The sequence below is a fragment of the Sminthopsis crassicaudata genome, chromosome 2, assembly GCF_048593235.1.
Source record: "Sminthopsis crassicaudata isolate SCR6 chromosome 2, ASM4859323v1, whole genome shotgun sequence".
NCBI lineage: Eukaryota > Metazoa > Chordata > Mammalia > Dasyuromorphia > Dasyuridae > Sminthopsis > Sminthopsis crassicaudata.
The window spans coordinates 220,403,493-220,424,548 of record NC_133618.1 but is presented as its reverse complement, the minus strand read 5'-3'; the positions used below and the strand labels follow the sequence as shown (position 1 = coordinate 220,424,548).

Below are 21,056 nucleotides of genomic sequence, written 5' to 3'. Positions count from 1 at the left end.
TGGAAAATGAATGGATGCCCATCATTTGGAGAATGGTTGGGTAAATTATAGTATATGAATGTTATGGAATATTATTGCTCTGTAAGAAATGACCAGCAAGATGAATACAGAGAGGCTTGGAGAGACTTACATGAACTGATGCTGAGTGAAATGAGCAGAACCAGGAGATCACTATACACTTCAACAACGATACTGTATGAAGATATATTCTGATGGAAGTGGATATCTTCAACATAAAGAAGATCTAATTCAGTTCCAGTTGATCAATGATGGATAGAAACAGCTACACCCAGAGAAGGAACACTGGGAAAGGAGTGTAAAATGTTTGCACTATTGTCTTTCTACCCAGGTTACTTATACCTTCGGAATCCAATTCTTACCGTGCAACAAGAAATTTGGTTTTACACACATATATTATACCTAGGTTATACTGTAACACATTTAATATATATGGGATTGCCTGTCATCTAGGGGAGGGAGTAAAAGGAGGGAGGGGAAAATTTGGAAAAGTGAACACAAGGGATAATGTTGTAAAAAAAAAAGTTACCCATGCATATGTACTGTTTAAAAAAAAATTATAATTATAAAATAATAAATTATTAAAAAAAAATTCCCTATACAACCAATTAGTATAGCCTGCAAAGTGATTTATAAGGAGAGTTCCTACTTTAGACTTTTTGTTGACCTTTATTAAAATCAATAAAATTCTACCATAGAAGTTCTTTTAAAAAAAGAAAAAATAAGTAGAGGAGAGGTTGATTGAGTTTACCTTATTCTTATCAGAATTGGCTCAAAGAGGAAATAACATACATACTCAATAAGAGTACAAAAATTTATCTTACCCTGCAGGAAAATAGAAGGAAAAATAAAATGGGAAGGGGGTGGTGGTGATAAAAGTAAGGGCATATTGGGGGAGGGTGTGATCAACACCAAAACACTTTTGAGGAGGGATAAACTAAAAGGAGACAGAGAATAAATGGGGGGAAATAGTTAGCAATGGTAATTGTTAAAAGAATTCTGAAGCAAGTTTCTATGAGAAGATCTTATTTCTCAAACATAGAGGTAACTGAGTCAAATTTATAAAAAATAAGAGCCACATCCCAACTGACAAATTAATTACATCAAAAGATATGCTCTGTGCCCAAGGTGCTACAAATTCATGTACATACTTTGACCTAACACCACTTCTGCTAGATATGAATACTAAAAGAAACTGGGGGAAAAAAGGGAAATGACCTATATGTACAAAAAAAAAATTAGAAATTAAGGGGAAGCCCATCAATTGGGGAATGGCACAATAAATTTTGGTATATGTTTGTGATGGAATATTATTTTTCTTTCTTTCTATTTTTTGCCAAGGCAATTGGGATTAATTGCCCAGGGTCACACCATAGGAAGTATTTTAAGTATCTGAAGCCACATTTGAACTCAGGTCCTCCTGACTTCAGGGCTGGAACTCTATTCACTGCACCATTTAGCTGCTTCTGGAATAATATTTTTCTATGGGAAATGATGAGTAGGATACTTTCAAGAAGAAAAAAACAAAAAACCTAGAAGCCAAGCTGTACTGTATACAAAGTAATAGCAGTGTTATGAGATGACCAGCTGTAAATGACAAACATCCATAATCATCCATGACTTTCTGAAGAACTTAAGATGAAAAATCCTATCCATACCTCAGAGAAGGAACTGATTGTGTGTGAATATAGATTGAAGCATTCTCTCTTAAAAAAAAAAAAAATACAAATCCATCACATTTGACACCTTTATACATGGATATTTTCTAAGGATTTTACTATGTACTATTTTGCTTCATCAAGAAATACACATTGATGAAGTCAAAGACTACAATTTGTCTCAAAAATTCAAATCAATTTCTTTTACTTACTCTGTACCAGCTGTAACACTGCTTAAAGCACAATCTAAGAGGCCAACCCGATTTCGGGTTCTAGGGTCCCAGCATTCAACTCTACCCTAAAGAGGAGAAATAATCATTTATTAGAAAATATATCTTACCATAGAACTAAAAGCAATACCAAATATACTTCAGAGACAGTCATTAATACCACTCTTCCAAACATACATAAAACTATCTTTATGATATACAGTGAACAAAGCAAATCTGGCTTCAAATACTAAACACGTCCTAGCTGTGTGACCCTGGACAAGTCACTTAACCCCAATTGCCTCAGCCAAAAAAAAAAAAAAAAAAGGAAGAAAGAAATTCTAACTTGCCAAAAAGTCATATAAGAAAACAAGGAAAGAAGCCATTCATTCTATAAGTACTGAAAACTAACATATTAAAGTTTTGGATTTTTTTCCTCACAGCCTTATGAAGTAGATTATGAAATTATTACACCTATTTTTCAGAGATTCAGAAATGTTACACTTCTTGCCTATCATCACAAAAGATTCCATAATTATAAGGAAAAAAGATTCAAAATTACAAAGAAAACACACATGTTGATAAACATAAATTAAAAAAACAAATTTTTTTCCATTACTGATGATCTAAAGTCAAGTATTTTACTAATCAAAGCCAGTATTTTGAATATTTACAAAAACAAAAATTACATTATTTACTGCATTATATTGACAAAGCAGTATCATCTAGAAACATTAAAGTGGACATAACAAGTTCTGATCTCAGGAGCAAGAAACCTGAATCTGAGGCCTTGGCTTCAAATCTTAGTTCTTCTATTTACTACTTGTAAGATCCAGAGAAAGTCATGCAATCTCTTTGGTGGTAAGTGATGAACTCTTATCTCCCTTCCATAAAACTATGAGTCTAAGACACTTCTCTTAACACAGTTTCCTCAAATATAAAATGGGAATACTCATAAGGAGATCATGAAAAGAACATTTTTAAAAATCAAATATAAAAAAAAAAGCAGACTCCACATTTTTTATAAAAGATTTGATTTTTGGGAAAGAATTTTAAAAGCCCATTTAAATTTTTTTCTGATACACTGCATGAATAATATATTTGTTCTCACAGAATTAAAGACTCCCTACAACTACCAAATGTCCAACAATATACTTTCCTCATGACAGAAAAGTTTCTGTGCTTTCCACGCTGTTCTTAAAATTTCTAATGAAAGAAAAACACATGACCAGCATGTAACTAATATCCTATCTAGCCTCAATCTTCCTAAACCGTGAATGATGGTCCCATTGGGGCTTGTAACTGAATATGAGAGTCACAAAATTATAATTTGTTATCAGTAAATGTTTGATTTACATTTCGATTCTGTATACTTATATGCCCACTGTCATGTAAAAATTTCTCAGGCAAAAAGGAGTCCTAAATGGAAATAGTTTAAGAAGTCCTGTCCAGCCTATATTTCATTTACTTTGATATCTAAAACATACATATTTATGTGCACATATGTGCATGTATACACAGTCACACTGAGAGAGAGACTGAATGTACATTTGGAAACTTCTAATAAGTGTATCACCAAGAAAACTTTATTTGTTCTCTAATACTGAAGAAGGGGTAGGGTATCATTAGTATTGGAAGACTTTCTGCAAAAGCTCCCTACACAGCCATACTGTATTTCTTTTAAAACAAAAGCACAATACTAAAATACTTACCTCTATTGTGCCCGTGGCAAACAAACCATGCATAGAATTTATGTCACATACATTGTTCTCTCTACAATATTAAAGGGAAAAAATAACTGTTAATGTTCATTTTGGGGAAGATACACACAAAGCCCTTAAGAGACTGAGCCCCTGAAAAATTCAGTGGAATGTATCAGTTTGACATACTATGCTTATTTACAAATGAGAACGTGGAGTCACCAGAAAATTGATTAATGTACACGTAGTTTTTCTTTTTTCAACAAAGGATAAGAACCAAAATTTTTTCATTCCTAGAAAAGCTTTTTATCTTCTATTTGACAGTACCTTTTAAGTAAATGAAGATATCACTTTATTACTTACAGTTACAATTCTCATATTCAAAATTCAGCTCACCTACTTACATAGATGAACCTTTGGAGAAACTACTTAATTTCTCTAGATTTCAGTTTTCTCCTCTGCAAAAAGCAGCTATAAAATATAATCTCTAAGGTCCTTTTTCTCCCCCCCCCCAGGTTTAAGTCTGAATACAATGAAATAACTGACTTAATCCTTTGCTGAAACTGTATATAAGCAACATGTAATTTTTTTGTTGTTTAAATAATGTATTCTGAAACTGTCTTTAAAAGAGAACTACAAAATAGACAATCAAGTCAAGTCTTGGTGGAAAGTTCTTACCAGAAAAAAAATAATCATTCGCTTGTTTTTCATCCTTACTTTACTCTCTTCATTTTTTAATTCTCCCAAAGTAGTTTTTAAAAATAGAATATTTATAATCACATTTAGAAAATTCTTCTTTGCATGAAACAAAAGAATGTATGTACACTTTCCAAAATGCTTGCTCCCCAATTAAGAATGCTGCATCTGGAGTTGCTGGCTCTGTATTCAAATCCTGACTTTCTTACTTTTTTAAAATCGCTACATGGCTTTTAAGTCTCAGTTTGCTCATTTAAAATGTGAACAAGTTGAACTAGCTAATCTCTAAAGTTTCTTTCAGCTCTAAATCTTGGTAACAAAGTCAAATGCAAAATTCCTTCAAAATTATTAGATTAAAAAAAAATTTCTGATTCTGACTACATTGAACTTTTAAAATCAGGTCTTTTAAGAAATAATAATTTTAGAAAATTTGGGGGCTTTTTTTAAACATGAAAAGTAATATTTTTAAACTTCCAATAATCTATTCATTTGAATTAACTTCATGCACAGAGTCCATAAGGTCTAGGATCAAATTCTATCTTTAATATTTGAATCAGCCCGGGCTCTTGCTTTATGAATATGGGCCAAGTCTTTTAATCTCCCTAAGTGAAAGGTAGTGCTTTAAAACTAAATTATAGATGGTTTGCAATATTATATGGTGATATAAGAAGTTGCTACACTTAAGAAATCACAGATCCTTTGAACACTAATTCCAATTCTGTTTTCTAACCTAAGAAGTTTAACTTTTGGCTCCCCCTAGGAGTTGAAATAAACTATTGCTTAAATTGGAGAAATACGCACGCAGCATCTGTTTGGAGAGGATTCAGGTACCGTCCTTGTTCTAAATTTAACCGGTATACTTCAGAACTAAGGAAGAAAAGTTATAGTTACTTGTTTGATAAATTGAACCTATATAATTTAAAAACTAATTGTAAAATGGTAGATACTTTAACCATCATAATGCCTTCATAATATCCCTTTCATTAAAAATTAATCCTAAACTCAAAAGGTTAATTACTACTTCCTGTGAATTTGCTTACACAAAAAGGATTTAAAAAAAAAATACATGCTGTATGTTAATAAACTAATTTTAAAATCAAATAGTTTAAGAAGTGAGACCAGCATAATGCCATTACCTTATCACACTGTGGATATGGCTGTTTCAACAAGTTAGAACATAATGCCAATTAAAGTCAAGGGTTCAATCCCTACTGGGAACCAATAATTTCATTCTACCAGATTTGACTAGAGACTGAAATTTTAACTCCAATCAGTAATCCTGAAAATATATCACCTCAGTCACAAAGAAAACCAGAAAAAAGCATTAAGGCAGTAGGTAGTAGTAGAGAGTAAATATATAAGTACATTTGGAATAAGATTCAAAGAACACAGTTAATAATAAAGTGCACACTATTAAGTGCTTCTCAAAAGCAAAATAGTACAATCTCTGAAAACTGCTTCTATTGAGCTATTCCTAAAGACTCATTTCCCTACTTTTTAAGAATAAAGCTCATCCTACATAATACTCATCTTCAGTATAACTTGGTTCTATCCTGATATAAGTAATTAGTATCTGGCTTTAACATTAAAATAAAAAAAAAAAAATTAACTAGTAAATATTTTAAGAAATGCTAACTGGGGATAGAGTAGAGGAAATCCAAATAGCACGTTCAATACCTTGCACCAACGAAGTACAAATCACAGGATGGATAGTGATAAGAAAAATCCCTCCCAAACTTGGGTATTCTGGTTTTGTAATAAAAACCTTGTTGTGAATGAAATTCAATATATCTGTCATTGTGTAGGAAGACAATCTAGAAAAACATAAACAAAGAATTCATTTTGCTGAACTATGGAGCAAAACTTTAATCATCAAGCAAGCACCTAGCATTGTGCCTTGTACACAGTAATCACTTGTAATACTGTGAAGTTAAAAGTCAAATATAGTAAATGTAAAAAGTACATAGATAACAAGCAACCAACAATTTGTGAACTAGCAACATTATATAAGAGATCATCCAAGAGATACAAAATAAAGTCATAGAACAAAAGGAATGAAGGAATTGCCTAGAATAAAACTAGAGATCTCAGGTTGTATTGAAGAATATTTGGAATATATTCTTTTTTTTAATTAATTTTATAATTATAACATTTTTTGACAGTACATATGCATAGTTAATTTTTTTAAAACATTATCCCTTGTACTCCCTTCTATTCTAAATTTTTCCCCTCTTTCCCTCCACTCCCTCCCCTAGATGGCAGGCATTCCCATACATATTAAGTATGTTATAGTATATCCTAGGTACAATATATATGTGCAGAACTGAATTTTGTTGTTGTTGTTATTGTTGCAAAGGAAGAATTGGATTCAGAAGATAAAAATAATCTGGGGAAAAAAACAAAAAATGCTAACAGTTTACACTCATTTCCCAGTGTTCCTTCTCTGGGTATTGGAATATATTCTCAAAAAGGTTCCAATAATTATATGTTATCTGAAGCAAGGGGAACACCCAAAGGAAAGGTGTTTCTTTATAAGATGTTGCATCTAAAATTCTATACAATGTAAGAGCTAGAAAAAGATGTGGAATGATGTGGTCTAACCCCTTATTTTTACAGAAGAAACTGAGCCAAGAAAAACAAACTGCAGTTAGTGGTAAGAGGAGGGACATACATCAAAACATCCATGTTCTTTCCCCTGTATCATGCTACCCAACTATAATAACTTAAAAATTAATATTGTTAAACATACCTTTGAATAATCATCAGATAATATGTCAAATGTCACAACTAAAAAACAAGAGGAAAAATACAGAATCATAAAATATTTACTTGTGAATCCAAAGGAAACAATAATATGCACATATATATATATATATATATATATATATATATATAGGGTGTCCTAAAAGGCATTGAAATTTTAAGCTTGAATAATTTAAATAATAACTTTAATAGCTATATGTAGTATACATAATATTTATATCATAGATAATGTGAATATTATATATAATGTATAAATGTGCATGTTGTTGATATGCATAAAATTATATTTTATGTATTGTACATATATAAATTTTCATTTAAATATTTGATTTCATATAGAAATAAATAGATTTGCATTTATAAATGCAAATACATACTTGTATATTGGGGCTATCTGTCTTAACTCATAAGCTACAAAACTAAAGTATTATCAATTTTTCCCTCATAATAAAACCAGAATGAAATTTCTACTTAATCATTTATACACTGTAGCAAATACAAATGAAACCAAATAGTTTACAGACTTCAAAAACTCTCACCATTGGGGCAGCTAGGTGGCCCAGTAGATAGAGTACCAACCTTGAATTCAGGAGGACCCGAGTTCAAATCTGATCTCAGACACTTAACACTTCCTAGCTGTGTGACCCTGGGCAAGTCACTTAACCCCAGCCTCAGGGGAAAAAAACAAACAAACAAACAAACAAAAAACTGTTAGATTTAGAAATCTAACAGTATTTCTGGAAATGGCACTGTCCTATGTCTACTGGACTATCATGTCAATTAAACCGTCGAGTTTACATCATTTCACTTCTCTTCATTCTTCTATTTCTTTTTAATTTTTAAAACCAACTGTTCAATAGAAAGAGGGAGTTCCCTATACTTTTAAAAAATGGCATTTCACACAATCATGAAATACCAAATGGATAGAAATTTTGAAAAAGTACTGAGTCAATTATTATTTCCAATTTCAAAATCCTTTTGGGAAAATAAGAAAAAAATAAATCATTAGAATATGGTTTCACTACACCTAGCAAATATTAAGTGCTTTTTTTCCCCATTCATCCATTATGCTTTGTATAAGGAATTTTTATTTTTTATCAGATACTATATACAGATACCAAATATGGTATAGGCATGAGCAAAAATTTCAGAATAGGGAACAGAGTGCCAGGCAGTTTTGCTTCCATTTCCATATATATATATAATTTCCTGACTTTTCACACTTCACCCCGGTATAATTTACCTGAATATACAATTTCCTGACTTTTCGAACTTTTTTCTGGTATAATTTACCTAGGAGGAAGAAATCTACTGTCTGAATCTGGCAGGAGAACCTATGAAGTGTTTTCCTTTTGGATATTGCTTTGTGACTTTAATCCTGCCCATTTTATATAGATAAAGATAGGACATTTCAGAGGTAGAAATACAGGAACTGTAAGTAACTATGTGAGAAGACAGAATAGAAAAGGTATTTCTGAGTTTACAACTGTGTGACATCAATAGAAGAAAGAATATTGAAAATGAGCAGATTTTCTCATGTTCATTCAGAAGGTCAGAATATCCACACAAAGATATCTAACAAGCCCTGGGAAGTATTGTATCAAATCTGGGAAGACATTTGGGAATCATTTACTTACTGTTAATATATAAGTTGGTGAAATAGTAAAAAAAAATAACATGCTTCAATTTTTTAGCCATATCTTTTTCTCTCTTCCTTCAATACCAGGCAGACTCACAGATTCTCATTTCCACTGAAGGCAATCAGGAGGAAAAAGAAGTAAGCAAACAGTGCTGACAAACATTAAACATCACTCACCATCTGAATCTAAGCACCTTTCAAATTTCAAGGATAACTGATAAGTGTCATAGCATCGAACTCGTGGCTTATATGTACCTATAACACAAAATTAATATATTGTGAAAACCAAATTGCATACATTTCATGGCTAAGAAAGAATAATATGCTGACATTAGTAGAGAATCATCTAATGGCAAGGCAGGTCAGTTTCCTGTTATCAAAATTCACACTATTTACATTCTACATATACATTTTGTGACACAGGCCCTTAGACTCTTTCTTCTTTGTTTTTTGTATATCCAGTAAAGTTCTTATTGTCAGCAACCAATTAGTTCCACTTTCTTCCTACCATATGATATACAATTTAAACCAGTTTGATTTCTGCCATCATTGCTAAGAGAGATTTATTCACAATTGTAAATTATCTTTACCACTATGTTATTTCAGAAGTGTCAATAATCAATGAGTTGTTAGCGCCCCTTTTAATATTAATCTTTCTAAAAGATTTCCATTTGAAAATTAAGGGGAAAAAATGTGCGCAAACATTAACAGAGTATTGGGATCTACTGTCTCAAATTTTAATATAACCAAATCTAAAAATCCATGTAGATTAAATATATACATTTTAACTTTACAAAGAAAAAGCCCCCTTACTGTAAATAACCATATCAACTAGCACAAACATCAATAATCTTTATTTTCATTTAGAATTAATTCATTGTCAAGAAGCAACTTAAGACAATGGAGAAAAACAGAGGACTGGGGATTAGAAGATCTGGGTGTTAATCTTCAGTTCAGTTATTTCCCAGTCATGTGACCTTAGGCAAGTCAGTAGCCTATTCTCATACTTAATTTCCTCACCTATAAAATGGGGATTATATTATATTTTAAAAGTCTTTATTAAGTATCTAGGACTACTTTCTACCAGGAAAAAATAATACCTGCATGTAAACTCAGAGCGTTCTTGTGAGGTTAAAGTAATAATGTAAAAACACTTTATAAACTATGTCTTCTACAAATAAGAGGTAGAAAAAACAAGTAATACCATACTTAGTATAAATGATCATAGGCACATACAGCTTAAGCAATACAAATATAAAATTTAAGGGTAGAAAAGATAAGAAAATGAATGATTCTGTGTTTTTACAAAACTAAGTACTGCATGTAAAAACTAAATAAATCCAAAAAAGAATACCAAATAATACAAATAAATGTTACTTTATTTTCAAAAAATAGATTCTTAACATTACTAAAAAACACCTGGCACATAGTATATACAGGTTGATTTTCAAGGTAACTAAAGGAAGGAATGAAATCAAAGGTGGGAAAAAATGATCTCAAAATTTACTGCTATGAATAAGAAACTACTAAGAACTATCAATTCTTATGCTTACTTTCCTATATACTTAAAATATTGAGAATATTCTAAAAAGATATCAACACCATCCTCCATAAGGGACTATTAGAAGGAAATAGGTAACCCTTTTAAAAGTGATATTCCCACCATTTCAAGTTCAATGACCAAGGCTAAGGCATTTGGGTAACCATCTGAAAAAACGAGATAATTTGCTCTCTTTTACTTAAATTTTTCACTTTCTCAATTGATGACCTTTGATCTTTGTTCCTTTTGGAACTAATTCCTGGGTTTGGTGTTCGTGCATCAAAACTAAAGTTTGTGTAGGTATGTAAGATACATTCTGGGTCAAATAAAGCAGCAAAAAATGTTTTCATGTGATTTTTACATAATTAAAAATGAGAAAAAAAAATTTCTAATTATTGTGTAGTGGTTAAAGAAGTGGATTTGGAGTCAGGGTAACCTTGAGTCAAAGCCTTTTGAAAGTTAATAGGTATATAAGACCAAGGGCAGGTCACTCAAGAACTCTGAACCTTTGTTCTCTTTTCTATAAAATAGAGATAACAATACTTCCCTCATAAGCTTGTTGTGAGGAAGGAATGAAATACCACTTTTAAAATAAGTTTTAAGAATTTTTTAAAATTAAAAAGTGATATTCCATAATAAACCACATCATCATCATCATATAAAACTATTAATATAATCCAATTCAAAGAAATTATTTTTATTAACATCGACACATAAAATAGCAAAGATTAAGAGAGAAGCACTTAATCAGGCACTTTATAGGAAATAGAAGATAAAACAAAATGGGCACTGTTCTCATAATGCTGACATTCTATCAATCTGCTAACCATTGTCAAGGAAGACCAGTTATACAGCCTGTACATCACTGTATCTTGAACAGACACTGCAAACAAATAGGGCTACTAGCCCATATTCATAACCAACATCAGAAGAAGCAGCGACTATGGAGATAAGACCTGGAAGCTGCTCCTACAGATGTTAAACTGCTCATTAACGCTCTAAAAAGAAACTTCTTTTTACCAGAGTCCTTTGCAGTGGTATATGGATCAATCTCAATAACTGATAGGGTTTTAGTTCATGGAAATGACATTGAGTCATAAATGCAGAGATTCAAGACAATTCCAATAGACTTGGGATGGAAAATGCCATCCACATCAGGGAGAGAATTATATAGACGAAATATGAATCGAGGCATAATATTTTCACCCTTTTTTTTTATTTGTTTGCTTGCTTTTTTCTCTCTCATGTTTTGTTTTCCCTATTTAGTTTTTTTTTCTTGTACAACATGACAAATATGGAACTATATTTTTACATGTTTAACCTATATCAAATTGCTTGCTGACTTGGGGAGGGAGACATACGGGAGGGGGAGAGAAAAAAATCTGGAACACAAAACCTTACAAAAATCAATTATTAGAAATTATCTTTATATGTATTTGGAAAAATAAAATACTATTGAGGGGAATAAAAGAAGAGACATAACCATTTGTTTTATGGCTACAGCCTAAGCCCAAAGGAATCTTTCTATCTGACTTGTAACAGAAAAAGTTCCAAATGTGCTATTTCCCCCATGAGTATATGGGCTCTGTAAGAGCAGGGACTGTCTTACCTTTCTAATTGTTGCAAAGGATAGTTAAATGTTTCATTCATTTATATACACCAAAGTGTATTAATGAAGAAAATTGTGGTGAGAGCAATATCTTAAAAGTTTGTTTTCCTCAGGGTAAGCTAGTTGTTCCTTAAAAGGTTTTGAGACGATTCTCAAAATTTAGTCAGACCAGGACTGACTAAAGGCTCCCACCATTGGTATACATCTGGCTCTTCCTTCAGAACTCTAACTGGCATGATCAATACTGACAGAGATAAGCTAACCTTAGCTTAATCAGTGCTGCATCTTCATTGAATATCCTAAACCTGCTCTGAATGGCTTTCTTCTGCTATATTTAGGCAAACTCCTTTTTTTAGCTATAAGATATTCCCTCCTTTCTGTTCCATTCTTAAATCTGAGAGCTGCCATATGATAAAGTAGTACTAGACTAGGAGCCAAAAGATTTGGTTTCACTGTTGATTGATGTTAGGTAAATCATTTAACTTACAGTTCCTTGTAGTTCTAATATTCTGTTAAATACTTAGGTCAATCAAATGGAGCTATTCTCTAGTGCTATGCATAAAGCTCTACTACCAAAAGAAAAGAACCTCAGAATGAAGACTGTTCTCTGTGACCTGACTTCCCTAAACAAATACAAAATGGGACCAGAGAAAAGATCTCTACTCTAGCTGTTGCTTCTACCATATTTCACAAATGTCAAAATAATTTAACATACATTTAATCCATTCTTCAAATTACTACTCCCATTCAGTATTAACACAGCTCTATGATCACTTCAAAGATTGTATACTCAGCATATCATTATTTCTTCGATTGCTCACAAGACTTGAAAATATTTTACTAGGAAAGTAAAGAGCAGAAAAGGGAAGTGGCAATACCAATGCTGACAATGAGACAGAAAAGAGTATCAAATACTTTAATAATTTAAATGATCTCATGAGATTGTGACTCCCCCCTCAACAAAAAAAATAAAATTGACAATTGATGACCAACCTCTTGATAAACAACCTCTCCTCACTTAATTTGACCATGTCAGAGAGAGAAAGCCAACTATCCTCAGTCCCATACTGATGCACTTAATTTAATAGAACATGGGAAAACTTGCAATCCACTGCTACAGCTTTCAAGAACAAGGGTCATCTCTGTAATAAGGCATTAGAGGAGGAAATTTGGTGAAGGGGAAGGGAGGGAAGGAAAGAGGGAGGGAGGGAGGGAGAGAGAGAGAGAAGGAGAGGGAGAGGGAGAGGGAGAGGAAGAGGGACAGGGAGAGGGAGAGGGAGAGGGAGAGAGGGAGAGAGAGGGAGAGAGAGAGAGAGAGAGAGAGAGAGAGAGAGAGAGGGAGAGGGAGAGGGAGAGGGAGAGGCAGAGGCAGAGGGAGAGGGAGAGGGAGAGAGAGAGAATGGTAGATAAAGAAGATGAAGAGTCTCAGGACTATTGAATGCCTGTATTCAATAAAAATATTTGATGTAGGGGCAGCTGAATGGTGCAGTGGTTAGAGCATCAGCTCTGAAGTCAGGAGGATGCGAGTTCAAATCTGGCCTCAGATAATTTAACACTTCCAAGCTGTATAACCCTGGGCAAGTCAATTAATCCCAATTGCCTCAAAAAAAAAAAAATTTATATATATATATATATATATAAATAAAACATCGCAAATTCATTGATTGGCATGTCACTAATCAGAGTGGGGAGAGTTGGAGGAGAGGAGAGGGGAAGGGAGGAGAAATAAAAACAAACAAAAAATCAAGGAAATAATGCCAAATCTATAAAATTTAGCAGATGCCATGCTTATTGTATTGAGTTATTATATACTCTAATTAAACATTCGGTGACAAAGAACCCATTACTTTAAAAGGTCACCTATTCTATTTTTGGACAACTATAATCACTGGCAACTTTTTTCCTTATAATTTGTTGAAATGTGCTTAAAATTCTATGTTATAACAATAACTGTGAAAATGCCTAAGCATCACTCTTTGCAGATGATATGATGGTATACTTAGAGAACCCCAGAGATTCTAATAAAAAGTTATTAGAAATAATTCACCACTTTAGCAAAGTTGATGGATACAAAATAAATCCACAAAAATCCTCAGCATTTTTATACATCACCAACAAAATGCAACAGCAAGAGAAACAAAGAGAAATTCCATTCAAAACAGATGTCAAGAGTATAAAATATTTGGGAATCCATCTACCAAAGGAAAGTCAGGAATTATATGAGCAAAATTACAAAACACTTGCCACAAAAACAAAGTCAGATTTAAATAGTTGGAAAGACATTCAGGGTTCCTGGATAGGCCGAGTGAATACAATAAAGATGACAATACTCCCTAAACTAATCTATTTCTTTAGTGCTATACCAATCAGACTCCCAAGAAATTATTTTAATGACCTAGAAAAAATAACAACAAAATTCATATGGAAGAATAAAAGGTCGAGAATTCCAAGGGAATTAATGAAAAGAAAGTCAGATGAAGGTGGCCTAGGTGTACCTGATCTAAAGCTGTATTATATAGCAGCAGTCACCAAAACCATTTGGTATTGGCTAAAAAATAGACCAATCGATCAGTGGAACAGATTAGGTACAAAGGACAAAATAGGGTACAACTATAGCAATCTAGTGTTTGACAAACCCAAAGATACCAACATTTGGGATAAAAATTCATTATTTGAAAAAAAACTGTTGGGAAAACTGGAAATTAGTATGGCAGAAATTAGATATGGATCCACACTTAAAACCATATACCAAGATAAGATCGAGATGGGTCCATGATTTAGGCATAAAGAATGAGATCATAAAGAGATTAGAGGAACAGAGGATAGTCTACCTCTCAGACTTGTGGAGGAGGAAGGAATTTATGACCAGAGGAGAACTAGAGATCATTATTGATCACAAAATAGAAGATTTTAATTACATCAAACTAAAAAGTTTCTGTACAAACAATACTAATGAAAACAAGATTAGAAGGGAAGTAACAAATTAGGAAAATATTTTTACAGTTAAAGGTTCTGATAAAGGTCTCATTTCCAAAATATATACAGAACTGACCCTAATCTATAAGAAATCAAACCATTCTCCAATTGATAAATGGTCAAAGGATATGAACAGACAATTCTCAGATGATGAAATTGAAACTTATCCACTCATATGAAAGATGTTCCAAATCACTATTGATCAGAGAAATGCAAATTAAGACAACTCTGAGATACCACTACACACCTGTCAGATTGGCTAAGATGACAGGAACAAATAATGATGAATGTTGGTGGGGATGTGGGAAAACTGGGACACTAATACATTGTTGGTGGAGTTGTGAAAGAATCCGGCCATTCTGGAGAGCAATTTGGAACTATGCCCAAAAAGTTATCAAACTGTGCATACCCTTTGATCCAGCAGTGCTACTACTGGGTTTATATCCCAAAGAAATACTAAAGAGGGGAAAGGGACCTGTATGTGCCAAAATGTTTGTGGTAGCTCTATTCATAGAGGCTAGAAACTGGAAGATGAATGGATGTCCATCAATTAGAGAATGGTTGGGTAAAATATGTTATATGAAGGTTATGGAATATTATTGCTCTGTAAGAAATGACCAACAGGATAAATTCAGAAAGGTTTGGAGAGACTTACATGAACTGATGCTGAGTGAAATGAACAGAACCAGAAGATCACTATACACTTCAACAACAATACTGTATGAAGATATGTTCTAATGGAAGTAGATATCTTCAACATAAAGATACAACTCACTTCCAGTTGATAAATGATGGACAGAAATAACTACCTCAGAGCAGGAACACTGGGAATTGAATGTAAACTGTTAGCACTACTGTCTATCTACCCAGGTTACTTATACCTTTGGAATCCAATACTTAACGTGCAACAAGAAAATTGGATTTACACACATTTATTGTATCTAGGTTATACTGTAACACATGTAAAATGTATGGGATTGCCTGTCATCTAGGGGAGGGAGTAGAAGGAGGGAGGGGAAAATTTGGAAAAATGAATACAAGGGATAATGTTATTAAAAAAAAAAAAATTACTCATGCATATATACTGTCAAAAAAAATTTTATAATTATAAAATTAAAAAAAAAAGAAAAAAGCCTAAGCATTACTACAATATACTTAAGAGTGAATAACTGATAGTCTAAATAGTGTCATTTTAGAAAAAGAAATAGAACAAGCTATTAATCAACTCCCTAAGAAAAAATCCCCAGGACCAGATGGATTTACATGTGATTTCTACCAAACATTTAAAGAACAATTAACTCCAATGCTATATAAACTATTTGAAAAAATAGGGATTGAAAGAGTCCTACCAAATTCCTTTTATGACACAGACATAGTACTGATACCTAAACCAGGTAGATTGAAAACAGAGAAAGAAAATTATAGACCAATCTCCTTAATGAATATTGATGCTAAAATCTTAAATAAAATATTAGCAAAAAGATTACAGAAATCATCCCCAGGATAATACACTATGATCAAGTAGGATTTATACCAGGAATGCAGAGCTGGTTCAATATTAGGAAAATTATTAGCATAATCAACTATATCAATAACCAAATTAACAAAAACCATATGATCACCTCAATAGATGCAGAAAAAGCATTTGACAAAAATCCATTCCTACTATAAAACACTTGAGAGTATAGGAATAAATGGACTATGCCTTAAAATAATCAGGAGCATATATTTAAAACCGTTAGTAAGCATCATATGTAATGGTGATAAACTGGAACCTTTCCCAGTAAGATCAGGAGTGAAACAAGGTTGCCCACTATCACCATTACTATTCAATATTGTATTAGAAATGCTAGCCTCGGCAATAAGAGTTGAGAAAGAGATTAAAGGAATTAGAGTAGGTAATGAGAAAACCAAACTATCACTCTTTGCCGATGGTATACTTAGAGAACCCCAAAGATTCTGTTAAAAAGCTATTAGAAATAATTCATAACTTTAGCAAAGTTGCAGGATACAAAATAAATCCACATAAATCCTCAGCATTTTTATACATTACTAACAAAATGCAACAGCAAGAGATACAAAGAGAAATTCCACTCAAAATAACTGTCGACAGATGATGAAATTGAAATTATATTCACTCATATGAAAGAGTGTTCCAAATCACTACTGATCAGAGAAATGCAAATTAAGACAACTCTGAGATACCACTACACACCTGTCAGATTGGCCAAGATGACAAGAACAAATAATGATGAATGTTGGAGGGGATGTGGGAAAACTGGGACACTGATACATTGTTGGTGGAGTTGTGAAAGAATCCAGCTATTCTGGAGAGCAATTTGGAACTATGCCCAAAAAGTTATCAAACTGTGCATACCCTTTGATCCAGCAGTGCTGCTATTGGGCTTATATCACAAAGAAATACTGAGGAGGGGAAAGGGACCTGTATGTGCCAAAATATTTGTAGCAGCTCTTTTTGTAGTGGCTAGAAACTGGAAGATGAATGGATGCCCATCAATTGGAGAATGGTTGGGTAAATTATGGTATATGAAGGTTATGGAATATTATTGCTCTGTTAGAAATGACCAGCAGGATGAATACAAAGAGGTTTGGAGAGACTTACATCAACTGATGCTGAGTGAAATGAACAGAACCAGAAGATCACTGTATACTTCAATGTTGTATGAAGATGTATTCTGATGGAAGTGGATATCTTCAACATAAAGAAGATCCAACTCACTTCCAGTTGATCAATGATGGACAGAAACAACTACACCCAGAGAAGGAACACTGGGAAGTGAATGTAAATTGTTAGCACTACTGTCTATCTACCCAGGTTACTTATACCTTCGGAATCTAATACGTAATGTGCAACAAGAAAATGGTATTTACACACATATATTGTATCTAGGTTATATTGTAACACATGTAAAATGTATGGGATTGCCTGTCATCAAGAGGAGGGAGGAGAGGGAGGGAAGGGATAATTTGGGAAAATGAATATAAGGGATAATGTTATTAAAATGTTAATGTTAAAAAAAAAAATTACTGTCAAAAAAAATTATAAATAAAATTTTAAAAAAATAAAATAAAAAATAGTCGATAGTATAAAATATTTGGGAATCTATCTACCAAAGGAAAGTCAGGAATTATATGAGCAAAATTACAAAACACTTGCCACAAAAATAAAGTCAGATTTAAATAATTGGAAAGACATTAAGTGCTCTTGGATAGGCTGAGCGAATATAATAAAGATGACAATACTCCCTAAACTAATCTATTTATTTAGTGCTATACCAATCAGACTCCCAAGAAACTATTTTAATGACCTAGAAAAAATAACAACAAAATTCATATGGAAGAATAAGAGGTCCAGAATTTCAAAGGAATGAAAAAAAAAAAAAAAAAAATCAAATGAAGATGGCCTAGCTGTACCTGATCTAAAACTATATTATAAAGTAGCAGTCACCAAAACCATTTGGTATTGGCTAAGAAACAGACTAGTTGATCAGTGTGGAATAGGTTAGGTTCACAGGACAAAATAGTGAATAACTATGGCAATCTAGTGTTTGACAAACCCAAAGATCCCAACTTTTGGGATAAGAGTTCATTATTTAACAAAAACTGCTGGGAAAACTGGAAATTAGTATGGCAGAAATTAGGCATGGACCCACACTTAACACCAGATACCAAGATAAGATAAAAATGTATCAATGATTTAGGCATAAAGAACGAGATCATAAATTAGAGGAACATAGGATAGTCTACCTCTCAGACTTGTGGAGGAGGAAGGAATTTGTGACCAAAGGAGAACTAGAGATCATTATTGCTGACAAAGCAGAGGATTTTGATTACATCAAATTAAAAAGCTTTTGTTCAAACAAAACTACTGCAAACAAGATTAGAAGGGAAGTAACAAATTGGGAAAATATTTTTACAGTTAAAGGTTCTGATAAAAGTCTCATTTCCAAAATATACAGAAAACTGACCCTAATTTATAAGAAATCAAGCCATTCTTCAATTGATAAATGGTCAAAGGATATGAACAGACAATTTTCAGATAATGAAATTGAAACTATTTCCACTCATATGAAAGAGTGTTCCAAATCACTATTGATCAGAGAAATGCAAATTAAGACAGTCTGAGATACCACTACACACCTGTCAGATTGGCTAAGATGACAGGAACAAATAATGATGAATGTTGGAGGGGATATGGGAAAACTGTTGATGGCATTGTGAAAGAATCCAGCCATTCTGGAGAGCAATCTGGAATTATGCCCCAAAAGTTACTGGGCTTATATCCCAAAGAAATACTAAAGAAGGGAAAGGGACCTGTATATGCCAAAATGTTTGTGGCAGCCCTTTTTGTAGTGGCTAGAAAGTGGAAAATGAATAGATGTCCATCAATTTGAGAATGGTTGGGTAAATTATGCTATATGAATGTTATGGAATATTATTGTTCTGTAAGAAATGACCAGCAGGATGAATACAGAGAGGCTTGAAGAGACTTACATAAACTGATGCTGAGTGAAATGAGCAGAACCAGGAGATCATTATACACTTCAACAACAATACTGTATGAGTATGCATTCTGATGGAATTGGATGTCTTCAACATAAAGAAGATCTAATTCAGTTCCAGTTGATCAATGATGGACAGAATCAGCTATACCCAGAGAAAGATCACTGGGAAATGAGTATAAACAGTTTTCATTTTTGTTTTTCTTCCCAGGTTATTTTTACCTTCTGAATCCAATTCTTCTGTGCAACAACAACAAAAATTCGGTTCTGCACACATATATTGTATCTAAGATATACTATAACATATTTAACATGTATGGGAATGCCTGCCACTAAGGGGAGGGGAAAATTCAGAACAGAAGTGAGTACAAGGGATAATGTTGTAAAAAATTACCCATGCATATGTACTGTCAAAAAAAAAAAAAAAAAAAGTTATAATTATAAAATTAATTAAAAAAAAAAAAAAAACTTTAAAAAAAAAAAAAGTGAATAATTGATAACTTTTTGAGCATAGTTCCAAATTGCTTTCCAGAATGGTTGGATCCATTCACAGTTCCATGAACAATGTATTAGTGTCCCAGTTTTCCCACATCTACTTCAACATTTGTCATTATCTTTTCCTGTCACCTTAGGCAATATGAGGTGTGTAATGTATCTCAGAGTTGTCATAATTTCCATTTCTCTGATCAATAGTGATTTAGAGCCCCTTTTCATATGACTAAAAATAGTTTCAATTTCATCTGAAAATTATCTGTTCATATCCTTTTTGTAGTGGCAAAAACCTGGAAACTGAGTGGATGATCATCAATTGGAGAATGGCTGAACAAATTATGGCATATGAATGTTATGGAATATTACTGTTCTATAAGAAACAACCAACAGAATGATTTCAGAGAGACTTGGAGAGACTTATATGAACTGATGCTGAATGAAATGAGCAGAACCAGGAGATACATGGCAACAACAAGACTATATGACGATCAATTCTGATGGATGTGGTTCTCTTCAACAATAAGATGACTCAAAACATTTCCAATTGTTTAGTAATGAAGAGAGCCATCTACACCCAGAGAGAGGACTGTGGGAATTGAGTGTGGGTCACAACATAGCATTTTCACTATTTTTGTTGTTGTTTGCTTGCATTTTATTTTGCTTCTCCTTCTCTTTTTTTTAATTGGTTTGATTTTCTTGGGTAGCACAATAATTGTATAAATATGTATTCATATATTGGATTTTTAAAAAGTGAATAATTTCATTATCACATTTTCTATAAACATTAAAACTTACCAGTTGCTAAAATATACTGCCCATCCTTTGACACTTTGATAGTGGTGCTAACTGTGGGCATTTCAAAATCCTGAATAAGTTCAATTCTCCTCCTAATATCTATAGAAAGACAGAAAAAAAAAAAAAATTAATGAACAGTTGCATGAAATTCACCAAGTATTTACCTGTTCTACACTGGGGGGTAAAGGGGAGGAGAAGAACCCCAATTTCCATGTACAAATATATTGGGGCAGCTAGATGGCACAGTGGATAGAGCACCAGCTCCGAAGTCAGGAGGACCTGAGTTCAAATCTGGCCTCAGACACTTAAAATATCCTAGTTATATGACCCTGGACAAGTCACTTAACTCCAATTGTCTCAGCAAAAAAAAATTAAGATAAAAACAAATGTTTGTGTCAAATGTTTGTATCAAAAAGCACCAATTAGGTGCCAGACACT

General features: G+C 32.8%; 1 protein-coding gene across 1 annotated transcript in view; it reads right to left on the bottom strand.

Moving 5' to 3' along the window:
• The window catches only part of NOL10 (nucleolar protein 10), a 142,990-nt gene that overhangs the window by 78,517 nt on the left and 43,417 nt on the right, over positions 1-21,056 (bottom strand). The window contains exons 4-10 of the mRNA XM_074288237.1: positions 20,619-20,717; positions 8,861-8,938; positions 7,031-7,068; positions 5,959-6,095; positions 5,083-5,148; positions 3,598-3,658; positions 1,889-1,974 (exon numbers count right to left, since the gene is read on the bottom strand). Of these exons, the coding sequence (XP_074144338.1) occupies positions 1,889-1,974; positions 3,598-3,658; positions 5,083-5,148; positions 5,959-6,095; positions 7,031-7,068; positions 8,861-8,938; positions 20,619-20,717 (565 nt within the window). The remainder of the gene's footprint in view (positions 1-1,888; positions 1,975-3,597; positions 3,659-5,082; positions 5,149-5,958; positions 6,096-7,030; positions 7,069-8,860; positions 8,939-20,618; positions 20,718-21,056) is intronic.